The sequence below is a fragment of the Chrysemys picta genome, chromosome 3 (assembly GCF_011386835.1).
Source record: "Chrysemys picta bellii isolate R12L10 chromosome 3, ASM1138683v2, whole genome shotgun sequence".
Lineage (NCBI taxonomy): Eukaryota > Metazoa > Chordata > Testudines > Emydidae > Chrysemys > Chrysemys picta.
The window spans coordinates 126,724,315-126,737,487 of NC_088793.1; the positions used below are offsets into that span (position 1 = coordinate 126,724,315).

Genomic DNA, 13,173 nt, shown 5'->3' on the forward strand with positions numbered 1-13,173 from the left:
AAAAATGCTGCTTTTAACCATCTTCATTTAAATGAAACCAGCGCAGATAGTTTTCTTACCTTGTTAAATCTTTTTTTAAACTTTCCCTAATTTTTTTAGTAGTTTAGGTTTAGCAGAGTACTGTTTTTGTTGGGTGTTTTTGTCTCAACTGATTGCATGCTTCCGGTTCCAAATGAGGTATGTGGTTGACGGGTCAGTTCATAACTTTGGTGTTCATAACTCTGAGGTTCTACTGTACATAAATGCGAAATAACGTAGAACTATTTCCTCCTACATAAAGTCTCTTAGCTTATATCTGGATGATTTATTGTCCTACTTTAGTAGTTGCAGTGCATAGTTTAGACAGTTAGGAACATATGAGCTAAATAAAACAAAAGAAACTCACCTTCTCATTTCATTGAATTATGAAGTTTTATTTTATTCTTCCAATCCTCGGGTGACTTTTTTTTGTCTGTTTCCACAGCTGAAGATGCCTTCTTATCTGCCATTATTAATTATACCAACAGCTCGACAGTTCATTTTAAATTATCACCTACTTATGTTTTGTACATGACATGTCGGTATGTATTGTCAAACCAGTACAGACCTGACATCAGTCCTACTGAGCGTACTCACAAAGTCATTGCAATAGTCAACAAGATGGTGAGCATGATGGAAGGAGTTATACAGGTGAGTTTTGATCTGCAGAGACAAGTCAAAGGAATTTAAAATATATACATAAATTTCTTCAGAAAAGTCTTTTTTCCCCCGCTCTAGGGTTTCACTCAAAAGGTTGCTGAGCATCAGCTTGTAATGTATTTATTTCTCTTGTAAAGTTTTTTTTTCTTGTGAGATAGTAAACTAAATTCCCTTTTAGCATTGCATAACTAGATGCTAATGCCATTATTCCATTGATAAAGACCTATATGAGGAGAGTAAAGGTGATTTTTTCCATCTCCACATTGTTGCCCCATTCCCCATAGCAAAAAACCAACAAAACAAAAAACCCACCACACCCCAAACAGTTCTAAAATCAGTCTTTCCATTAATTATTTTTGATTCTCAACCAATTCTGATGTGACTTGTAATTGATTTTTTAGTAATGCCTTATAAATACAGGGATTTACATTGATCAATTGAGTGTTGTATAGAAAATACTTAGCTTAAAAAAGGAATGTAATTATTGAACTTTGGTCCTGTTCCTCTTACTACGTACACACAAAGATATTACAGCGTTTAGTATTTTTATTTGATTTTTTTCTCAAATATACTGATTTGATACCGACACGTCTTGCACAAAGAGAAATTTAAGATATCAGGGTAAAAGTTTTAGTATATAATATGAAACCTGATCCTGCATTCCTTGCACATATAAAAATCCCAATGAAGCCTATGGCATTCTTGCTTTTACAAGGAATGCAGGATCATATCCACAGTCTTGACTTTGAAATCTAGACAGGAAAATCTTGTTGTTGAAATATGCTTCTACTGTATTTAATTTTACCATAATATCCTGAGAAAGTAGTTATAATATTTTGTGTTATTACTAATAGCCCTAACTCATCAGTTGCAGATTTTTCTCAGCGGGAGCATTAAAATCCATATTCTTTATAATACATAAAACACAAGATTACATAAGTGTTTTCTTAAAAATTATCAATAAATGAATTATTGTTATATACTTACATTTGTGTATTATGATTTACATATTTCATTGGTGCCTAGAGGCTCAGGGCCCCATTGTGCTAGGCATTGTACAAACATAACAAAGAGACGACATCCCTGCCCCAAAAGAGCTTGCAATCTTAAGTATACAACTATAAAAAACAGATAAAACAAATAGATGGAGCATAATGAAATTGCTGGTCAGCATGAAAAACTGGTCACAGCAAACCAACTGTTAAACTTTCGTAGGCATTACAGTGAATAAGAATTTTAAGAAGGGAGGAGAACAATGAGGTGGCTTTGCAGATATTTACAAAATGCTTCTCCCGTGCATAAGGTGGCATTGGAGAAAGTGCAGTAGTGTTTGTAAGAACTTTTTTATAAAAGGGAAATCAGGACTTAACATTTGAAGAATGCGGACAGAGGCTGATGTCTCAAAACAATAAGGGATAATAAATGGGGCATTCATAGACCCTGAGAAGCCTTAAAAGTGAAGACAATTAGTTTGAGTTTGATGTGGTGATGTAGGGGTAGCAAGTTGAAGGATTCAAAGAGTGATGATGATTGAAGTGGTGAGCCAGGAAAATGATCTTTTCAGCAGAATTTTGAATGGATGTAGGTGGACAAAGAGGGAATTCATCTTGGCCATAGAGGAGAATGTTGCAGCAGAAATGATAGAAATAAGGAGATCCTAAATAAGAGACTTAACTGTATGAATGGAGAGGAAAGGCTTGATTTTACACACGTTATTCAGGATGAAGTTGCGGGCTTTAGATATGGTCTGGGTGTGAACATCTACAGAGAGGCCTGAGTCAAAGATGATGTCCAGGTTTGGCATAAGTGACAGGGAAGATGGTACTGTTTTCCACAGTGACTGAGAGAGGAGCAGCAGGGGGAGGGTTTGAGGGGCAAAGATGAAGAGCTCTGTTTTGGCCATGTTAAGTTTAAGTTGGTGGCTAGACATCCGTGAGGAGTCAGAGAAAAGGTGATACTTCAGTTTTGGTGGAAGGAGGAAAGTCAGGAGTGGGGAGGTAGATCTGAGACACATCAGCGTAGAGATGATAGCTGAAATTATGAATGAGATCACTCTGAGACAAGGCCTGAAGGGAGAAGAGGGAATCAAGGATTGAGCCCTGTGTAAACCACCCCTCTCCCCACCATAGAAGAGGGAGGATGAGGATAATCCTCTGAACGAGTGATTACAGAGGTAGGAGAAGAACCAGGAAAGGACGGTCATGGTAGCCAAGTGAGGGACAAGATTTCAGGAGGAGCATGGTTAAGGAGGATAAAGACAGAGTATGTTAATTCTGAGCTTTGACCAGAAAGAGTTCATTGGAGACTTTGAGAGCCATTGGTGGAAGCTGGTTTGGAGAGAGATACAGGGTGCAGTTGGAGGAGAGGCACTCTAGACCATATTTGTACAGCGAGTGGGGCAAGAGAAGTAGATGGGATGAGATCACTGGAGCCAAATGGAGAAGCTAGAGGAGGAAAGCACACAAACATCTGTGCCAGGGACTGGGAAGAGGAGATACTGGTCAAAATTCTGATTTTTGCCGATCAGAATTATAAAGAGACTTTTAGTGTAATTTCCAAAAGCTACTATCTTAAAATTTTGTCAAGTATTTTCAGAATCTTTGGTAGTAAAAATGATAAACAGCACAAAATATTAAGATTTCATATGATGGGGAGTACTTTTATGGAAGGGTCTGAAAAAGTCAAGTAATGAAGTTAAATCTATATTGGAATAGCAGAAGGCAAAATATAGTTAGTGTAGGTTGCATGTTGCAGAATTTTGTAAGTTTAGTGCAATATTTTATTTGACTCAGTATTTTTCGTTGTGTTAAAAAAACCTCAAACCATTGTTTTAAATTGAAAACCATGTATTAATCTGTTTCCCACTTTGTATTTTATTTTTTAATTTTTCCTTTTGTCCCTGTTTGTGTTTGTACATTGTCTTCATTTCAGTAGTGTGGGCAAGCTCTCTGGAATTAGCATTCATTCTGCTACAGAGAGACTTGGCGGATGCTCTGCAGGAAGTCTGTTGCACTGACTCTGAAACAGCTTGTGGTTCAAGGGCATTCCTTGAACTAATTGGCACTTTGGTTCTTTGCTGTCATATTACTGGGTCTACCTAAAATATAAGTGGTCTCAGTTGTGTGTCAGCCACTGATGAAATATATTTAGGTGTATCTGTGAACATAAGTGTTATACCTTCATATTTAGTGTCTGATTTCTAAAACTACCATGATTGTTCACAAGTTTCTTTCTTCTATTCTGTTTGATTTCCTTCGTCCGTTTTTCTCCAGGAGGTAGACCAGGTTGATCAGGTAGGATATACTGCTGGGAACTGATCCTAGCTATGTTGGCTTAGCTCAGTTTCTCATGCTGCTTCCATGTCAAAATACAATATTCAAACAGCTGGACTGAACAGTTCATAACACTCATTCAGCAACTGGAACATGCAGTACTAAAATTCTTTTTGACTGTGCAACCTTTATCGGCATTCCATAATTTCTGCTTAACGCACTTCAGTGTGGATATGAAATGACCAAAGTTCTTTTTCTTCCCTTTTTCTTTTTTTTTTTTTTTTGTCTGTGGTTCCTATTCTTTGGATCTCATCTGAGGTTGCCTAGCCTGGCATTTGTGGTCGGGAGATGGTGAGATAGATCAGTACTCGATACTGAGCTGCCTGGTGTCAAAGCCAGTGACTAGCAGTATCAGGGTGGCAGTGGGTAACAGCTAATATGTGCTTACGCACACACAGATTACCAGATAATGCATACAGCTAATCTTTTAGCATTGCATAACTAGATGCTAATGCCATTATTCCATTGATTTCACTAATGGCAACTGGACAGAATTTTGTACATACTGTATATATTTAAAATGTAACTTATTTGTTGGAAGAATTGCAGTATTATCATTTGTTATATATAGAAAAATATTTTGCAAATATCTGGTATCTGAGGTATGTTTGAAATGGGAAATGTACTGGTCTATCTTTGGAGCTCTTAATCTAATAATTTCTGATCAGAAAGGACCTGCCCTATATTGTTTGCTACTTCTCTTTTTACTTACAGAAGCAGAAGAATATTGCTGGGGCACTTGCCTTTTGGATGGCAAATGCATCTGAATTGCTCAATTTCATTAAGCAAGACCGAGACCTTAGCCGAATTACTTTAGATGCGCAAGATGTTCTGGCACATTTGGTTCAAATGGCTTTCAAGTAAGGGATTTTTTTTTCAGAATTTTGTTTCTTTTGTATATTTGCCATATGGAAGTATTAGGCTTTATTTCTATACTTAGAAAAAGTGCGCAGTACTTTTCAAAAGTTCTAGATGTCATGATTCTTTAGTTATATTGAAACCAGTTAAAGAAATGCATAGGGAGTGGACAAGCATTCAATTTTTAGTTATTTCATTGAGATGGATCGTTTGGGCTGTAGTGAGAATGTAAATTGCATCACTTTCTCGTGTTCCTTGCTAAGCAAATTCTACAGAGATCCTGCCCTTCTGAGTGGTTAGGTGCTAACTCGATTTGTTTAAATCTATATACGTATCTTTTTATAATTGTGTACAGTAGCTAGCCAAATTTTTACACATCTGATCATGAAAATGTTGAAATACCAATCAAAGTTGCTATTAACTACATACACCTCTACCCCGATATAATGCTGTCCTCGGGAGCCAAAAAATCTTACCACGTTATAGGTGAAACTGCGTTATATCGAACTTGCTTTGATCCACCAGAGTGTGCAGCCCCACCCCCATGGAGCGCTGCTTTATTGCATTATATCCGAATTCGTGTTATATCGGGTCGCGTTGTATCGGGGTAGAGGTGTATTTGTTTGACATTTTGGTCAGTATCTGCAGCCATATATATAGCTTAATCCCTAGATAGGTTGTTTGTGGATTAATCAGTAGTTATCTGCAGCAGCCATGCATTGTATTAGCCCATAATAATGGCTGGAGCTATCTCGTTCCATAATTTCCTGTACTATGTATTTTTGTTTGATCCTCCTCCAAAGCTTTACATTGGTGATTCCTCTCTCCCCCCCCTCCCGCCTTTCTGGCCATCTGATGTCTAAGATAATTGCTCAAATAACCTAGGAGTGTAGATAAGGTCTGAATGAGTTTTCAAGTTTCAGCATCAAATAGTAAGACAGATTTTACAACAGCATTAAATATTCGAAGTTTAGTTTGGAGGGAAGGGTTTCTGTTTCTTAAGATTGGCTTTAGGGTTATGAAGGCATGTCTGGCAGATCAGGTGGTGATGTACCACATTATTTAAAAGGGGCGGGGGGACTGATGGCCTGGGGCTAGAGAGTGAGTATATATGTATTCTTTTATGGAACGTGACCTTATCTGTGGGCTTCTAAACTTTGCCATTACCTAGTATATTCTCTGATTTGTGGGCAAAGACATCAGACCCATGAAAATGGATCCATGCAGAACATTATTTTCAGATAGCAATTACTACAGGTAACTAATGATGCTTGGAATAGCAACTTATAACAATCAACTGTGTAGATCAATATTAAACATAAGTTGCTTAGTGGTTGTTCAGTCAAGCTAGAATTTCTCCTAGATCAGTGTTTTGCATTACTGTCTCGAAATGCTTGTGTACAGATCTTCCAAGTGACTTTCTGTTGTCTTCATACATTAGCTTGCATATTGTACAGATTTTTTATGACTGAGAAAGAATGACCATATTTTTTTTCCCCTGTAGCTTAATTGGTTCTAACTACAACAGTTATTCACACGCAGTCACCATCTTTTTGGATATATTTTATCCTCCCATTGTAACTTCTAAGCTTCCAGGAGACTAGTACTAACTCCATGTAACTTGAATATTTTCTTTTTCATTTATGACACATGAATACAGTAGTGTAATTGAGAGTAAATGCAGGTGAACAGAATTTACCCACTTCTGATAGGGGGAATATGGAGTTTAGTTTAGTTTATCCACTTTTTACCACTACACAACTGTATGAAATATTAGCAACATAAAAAATTGTCTGCTCTTAAAAAAATGTTAATTCAGTGGTATCATCAAAAAGTGTACCAGAACTTGTTGAAATTATTTTGCAATGAAATTTTTAAAAATCAGGTACTTTCCATTATTAGAAATGTTTTAAGATGGAACAAGAAGATAGGGATGTCATACTTTATTTAAGGAAGCCATAAAATATCATTACATAAAGACTTGAGGAAAATATTGCAGCTTGATTCCAGTCAAATAGTTGGGTTTGAATTTTAGCATTCTGCAACACACAAAAATGATGTTATGAATGAAAAACTCTCTGGCTGAAAAACAATGTTTAGAAAAAAAGTCATTAATATAAAACTGAAAGAATTTTAAAAATCAAGTGTACCTTTCCCTTGGTTTCTCCAAGCTGAGTGAAATGCAAAGAATAAACAATATAAAAAGCTACACAATATCAGGTTCTCATATGCTAGCTCAGTGCTAGAATGTTTGGATTGTAAATAATACTTAGAGACATTGTTCTTTTACAGTACTTTCACTGGAATTTAAAAAAAATCGGTCTACATTTTTATGTAAGGTTATTTTCACAAATTATGGGTCAATTTTAGCCTGACAAAAACTCCCTTTAATTAAATACATTCATGACATTCACATAAATGAGTATTTGAAAGTTTCAGTCTCAGATGTCCAAAAAATCTTCTCTACATTTCTTAATGCTTGCTGAATTATTAGTTGCATGTTTCTAGAAAATTTGTATTAGATTTTGGTCACACTGTATCATTTCAAGGAGTATTATTTTGGTTCAGATATAGTCATAAGCATAAGACTGAGTTAGGCATTTTATAATTTTTACAGCAGGTTGCTTATACTTTTTTACTTTGGAAGTATGCAAAATAAGATGCATAATTAACATGTACATGTCTGCAAAAATGTGTTTTAATTTTTATCTAATATTTTAAAACAAGGTAGCAGAAATGACCATACGGAGGATAAAACTTTCAGGTGTATTAACTTTTACATACAAGATGAAATAGACACACAAAAGGGAATAAAAATATGAGAAGGTGATAGCAAGAAACTGAAGAAGGGGAGGAAGTGAGGCGAAGGCACTGGAAGGAGTCATAAACTGACCTACAGTTCATTCTGCTGTTTCTATAAAGTCTGCCCATATATCAGTGAATAATCTATACAGTTTTTCTTAAAGAAGATCCTTTATATCGCTAGCAGTGCAGCCAGACCAGTATACCAATTCTCAGTCATTGGACTGGATTTTTATTTCCACTGAAGAACACGTTTTTTAGTCACTATCAGGGTTCTGTACAGCTATTGCTTCTTAGAATAATCAAGGTTCCTTATGGTACCTACTAACCCCAGAATAATAGGTAGTCCTTTAAGTACAAATGTCAGATGACATAAAGTTAATTTTACTCTTGAGCTCCTTCCAGAATTGCATTATACTGGGGCAACTCCACAGAGATTAAGCAAATTGGCACCTGTTTCCTAACAATGTCAGCGTTTATTGCTACTAATAACGCCAGATTTAAATAATTTATATGGGGGTCCAGTATGTATTTCAGATAACAGATTCCATGTAAGTAAAGCAAAATTTCTTATATTGGATAATCAAAATTGTGTTCTTTTTCAGATATTTAGTTCACTGTCTTCAGTCAGAGCTTAACAATTACATGCCAGCATTCCTTGATGATCCAGATGAAAATAATCCTCAAAGGCCTAAAATAGGTTAGTCTTGCTTGGTCTTTTTGTCTTGCTATTAAATCAATAGTCTATAGCAGGGGTGGGCAAACTTTTTGGCCTGAGGGCCACATCTGGGTATGGAAATTGTATGGTGGACTATGAATGTTTACGGTTCCCAGCCAATGGGAGCTGCAGGGGCGGCACTTGGGGTAGGGGCAGCGTGTGGAGCCCCCTGGCTGCCCCTATGCTTCCGGGAGCCATGCAGAGCCATGGCACATGCGGAGCAGGGCAAGCCCCGGACCCCGCTCCCCATCAGGAGCTCGGGGGCCAGATTAAAATGTCTGAAGGGCCGGCTGTGGCCTCCGGGCCGTAGTTTTCCCACACCTAGTCTATAGCCACTGTTAATGGATTGAGTTGGTCTACCTTACCATTGATGTGAAATTTACATGTTCTCACTAACACCTTAGTTGTGGGTAAATCCACTATATATGGATAATAGACTAGACTCTTTGGGATGGAATTTACATGAAAAATACTCTTTAAAATAAAGGTAAACTCACATTAGATAATGTCTTGGGAAAAACACTTGAAATGTTTGGTTAATCAGTGTTGTAGATAAAGAAATTAGCTTTTGGAAAGTGGGGAGTGTATCTATGTAATAGAATACCAGATAATTAGCATTTACTGGTATGTCTTCCACTGACAATGAGCATTTACTGGCATGTCATCCACTGACAAAAATGTTAAATAATATACTCAGGTTTGAACAAAAACATTTACGTTCTTGTAAAATAAAATATAAAGTTTAGATCTTTTGGATAAGAAGATTGAGATTAGAACATTTTTCTGTGTTGCGGAATTTTTTTAAAAAAGAGAAAAATATTGATTAAAAAGCAGTTTTTCACCTAGCAGTTTCTGTATTTCCTTTACTGTTCTCTCAGATATTTGGCTTGAATAAGGGTTTGTGTCATTGTCCAGCTTCCTCTTTTGCATGATCCTGAAGTACAGTCAGTTGCTATGGTGATGGGTGCCATATAAAAACCTAGATAGTTGTAAGTTTTCATTTGACATTACAAATAGTTGTATGGAAACAAGAAGAAATTTCATTGTTTTAACTGGGATCAAGTAGGGGTGTAAGAAGGACTATGCGCAAAAAAAAAGCTTTTATTTAAAAAAAAATACAAACTAGGAAATGTGAAGAAAAATGAGAAACTAGGGAAAGGCTTTGTTTAGTGCATATTAAAGCTTCTTCAAGTGTGAAAGCCCTTCTTTACAATTTAAAAACTATTCAACCTTCATTTTGATCTTTGCTTATAACCTTTAGCTGGCAAACATCATCTCAGGAAAAATGTTTAGTCATCACAATTATAATATTGTATATAAAGAAAAGGTACAATATTCTGATCTGACTGCAAATGTGAATATGTTCTCACATGGTGACCTGCACTGTGGAGCGAAAGAGTATGTTTACATCTTTCTGAGATCTGAATTATATAAAGCTTAGTAGGTGGTAATGTGAGTCTGCACTATACAGTCAGATGTGACTCTATTGCATTTTCCACATTAAAGTCTATCCTGGTATTCACTGTGTTTAAGTACTAAGTGTTTGCAAGTAACTTTTATAGGTTTTAGCATTGAAACATTTAGGGGATGATTTTTGTCAGTCACATGACTTATTTAAATTTTTGAGCAAAGGTGAAAATAGTATAGCTGATTTATTTAATAAGAACTTTAAGTTCTAGTAATTCCATATGTATGTTTAAAAAAAGAACACAACTCCCCTGCCCCCAAACAACTCCCACCATCTTTGGGCATTAATGATAGTGTTTCTTCATCTGAAAAGCTAAACATGCTCTACAGACTATTAATAAACTTTCTTATCAGGAAGTCTCTAGCACTGTTTTAGTTACCTGTTTGAGTTAAAGCTAGGAGGGGGAGCGCAAAGTGTCTATTTATAATGTAGATGTAGAAAGATGGAACTAAAATAATAATTAAAAAAAAAAGCACCCTGGACATTTGTGAGCAAGAGGACATTTTATGTAATTTTAACTATTTTATGTGCCATATATTAATTTGGGCTTACAATACAATCCTTGGCTATATTCTGTTAGAAGTGGAAAAACCAATAATTATTTGTCTTCTGCCAAAAAAGCATGCTATTTATCACTAGTATGGAATAGCTTAAATGCGTTTTATGCATAGGAACCATAACTTACAAGAATTTTTTACTGTATTTATTTTGTGTTGGAATCTAAAGAGTATAATTAGTTGGTTTCTGTAATTGTATACCGTATTTTCCGGCGTATAAGACGACTGGGCGTATAAGATGACCCCCAACTTTTCCAGTTAAAATATAGAGTTTGGGGTATACTCGCCGTATAAGACTACCCCTCTTCCAAAGCACACCAAATAAAAATTAAAAAAACATCAGATTTGATTTCAATATGGTAATTTTGATTCAAATGCTTATGACATGCAGGTGCTTAGCAGGAAAACTGTCACTTATAAACATAAGGCTGTCATCAAACATGTAAACATAAAACAGTGCAAGTGGATTAAACTTTTCCTAATTCACTCTAAAGCTGAAAGGAAGGATAAGACAATAAACCCATGGGAGCTGCCATGCTGTTTGTTTTCTAAGCTGTCAACCAAACTGGAACTGATGATGATAGGAGGAAGATAACAAACAATAGAGAGAGAGCAAGTGCCGGGCAAGTCCTTGGCGAGTTAGCAACGCCCATCATAACTGCAAGCTACGGTATTTTTACAGGTTTTGCTGGCGTGACAGTTTCCCTTTAAAAGCCTTCAAAATCCTCCTGTTCGTCATCTGATATCATAAGTACATCAATGACATCTTGTGATACATTTGTAAGGCAGTCATCGTATGGATCGAATTCCGTATCAGATGGTGTGGTCTCAGCTTCGGCTTCCTCTTCATCTTGCCACAAGTAGTCGTCCTCCATACCATCTAATGAATTTGATATGCCACACTTCTTGAAAGACTTGATTACTGTTTCTGCATCAATATCATTCCAGGCTTTTATGACAAACTTGCACAAAACATCCAACTGTGGAGCACGCATGTTTCCTCCTTTTGTGAATGACTTTTCGCCGCTAACCATCCATTCACTCCACTGTTCTCGAATGCGATCTTTAAATGGCTTGTTTAGGCACACATCCAGTGGCTGTACCAACTATGTCAATCCTGCAGGAATAACTGCCGCATCTGTGTTTAGTCTTGCAAGCCTTTGCTTGGTGCTGGGAGTTAAATGAGCCCTGAACATATCCCACACCAGTAGACTACATTTTTGAATAAGTCCACCTGGTCGCCTGCTCCATACATTATCAAGCCATAGCTTTACCCCTTCTTCATCCATCCAGCCTTTTTCATTCACATGTACAAAACAACCAACAGGGAACTTGAGTTTCGGCATTGTTTTTCTTTTAAAAATAATCATTGGTCTCAGTTTGGCGCCATCAGCTGTGCATCCTAGTACCACTGTAAAACTGGACTTCTCATGTCCTGTTGTTTTAATTAAAATTGTTTTTTCACCTTTTTGATGGACAGTTTTATTTCCAACCATATCAAAATTCATTGGAGTTTCATCCATATTTCCAATACTACTTAACGCATAGCCATGTTTAGTGCGCTGTTGTATTATGTATCGATGGAAACTATTTACTTTGCTATCAAGATCTGCAGGTAATTTTTGGGCAATTTTCGTCTTTTGCCTCAGTACCATATTATGCCTTTCCATGAATCTAGTACACCAGGATACAGTGGCCTTAAATCTGTTGCTGTGATCTGGGTTAGATTTGGCCCACTGAAGTGCAAACAAACTTATTTTATTTCGTGTCACTACATAACCGTTTTGGCGATGCTCATTCACCATGTCTGCTACATGTTTTTCGAGTTCTGGCCAATGTGGGGTGCCTCTTCTTAATGCACACTTACCCCTTGGCATACTCTTTAATGCTTTTTCATTTGCTTTCCAGTCCCGAACCATCTTTTCTGTTACTCCATATTGTCTTGCAGCAGCGCAGTTATTATGTTCCATGGCAAAGTTTACAACTTTAAGTTTGAAACTGGCTTCATATTTCTTTCTTCTTGCTGGTGGAGCCATGATGGGGTTTTGACTGTTGGACATTTGTATACTGTACTGTATGTACTGGTGCTGTACTGTATGAACAGGTACAGATACTGGTGCTGTACTGTATGAACAGGTACAGATACTGGTGCTGTACTGTATGTGGTACCCAGTATACAACAACCAGCCAATCACGGCAAGCGATGTACCTTACCGGCGATTGGCTAGTTGTTGTATACAAAGCCTGCTTGGATTGGTCAGCTCTCCCTGCCTGCCCAGCCCTCCCTGTCTCCAAGACTATCAGAGCGGTAGCGCAAACACGCCTCTTTCACCCGTCTGGCCTGCCCTTGTATCCTATTACCTCCTTCTCTGCCTCTCAGATCTCGCACATGCGCGCCTGCGCCGCTTCACTGCAGTCCTCAGGAGCGAGATCTGAGAGGCAGAGAAGGAGGTAATAGGATACAAGGGCGGGCCAGACGGGTGAAAGAGGCGTGTTTTTCTGGGCACAGCACCTCTCTCTCTCTTTTTGCCATACCCCGGGCGTCCCGGACGCCTGCAGCTTGCTCCGCCCTTGCTGCTTTCATGCGGCCGCGGCCGTTTTTGAGCTCCCCCCACCATATGCGGTGACCGCAGATTCTCCAGTCCGGCTCGGAAGTTTCAGCACCTGGCGTATAAGACGACCCCCGATTTTTGAGAAGATTTTCCTGGGTTACAAGGTCGTCTTATACGCCGGAAAATACGGTAGCTTAATAAAATGCTA

General features: G+C 37.5%; 1 protein-coding gene across 39 annotated transcripts in view; it reads left to right on the forward strand.

Moving 5' to 3' along the window:
* The window catches only part of AFDN (afadin, adherens junction formation factor), a 233,174-nt gene that overhangs the window by 147,848 nt on the left and 72,153 nt on the right, over positions 1 to 13,173 (forward strand). For 23 of the 39 annotated variants that reach the window (XR_010599747.1, XR_010599748.1, XM_024112024.3 and 20 more), the window contains 4 exons: positions 464 to 669; positions 3,951 to 3,971; positions 4,725 to 4,870; positions 8,276 to 8,370. Coding sequence is in view for 37 of the 39 variants with exons in the window: in XM_024112024.3 (XP_023967792.2) it covers positions 464 to 669; positions 3,951 to 3,971; positions 4,725 to 4,870; positions 8,276 to 8,370 (468 nt within the window). In the remaining 2 variants the exon portion in view is untranslated. The remainder of the gene's footprint in view (positions 1 to 463; positions 670 to 3,950; positions 3,972 to 4,724; positions 4,871 to 8,275; positions 8,371 to 13,173) is intronic. The other 16 variants (XM_024112037.3, XM_065588927.1, XM_008175604.4 and 13 more) reach the window with 1 other exon arrangement.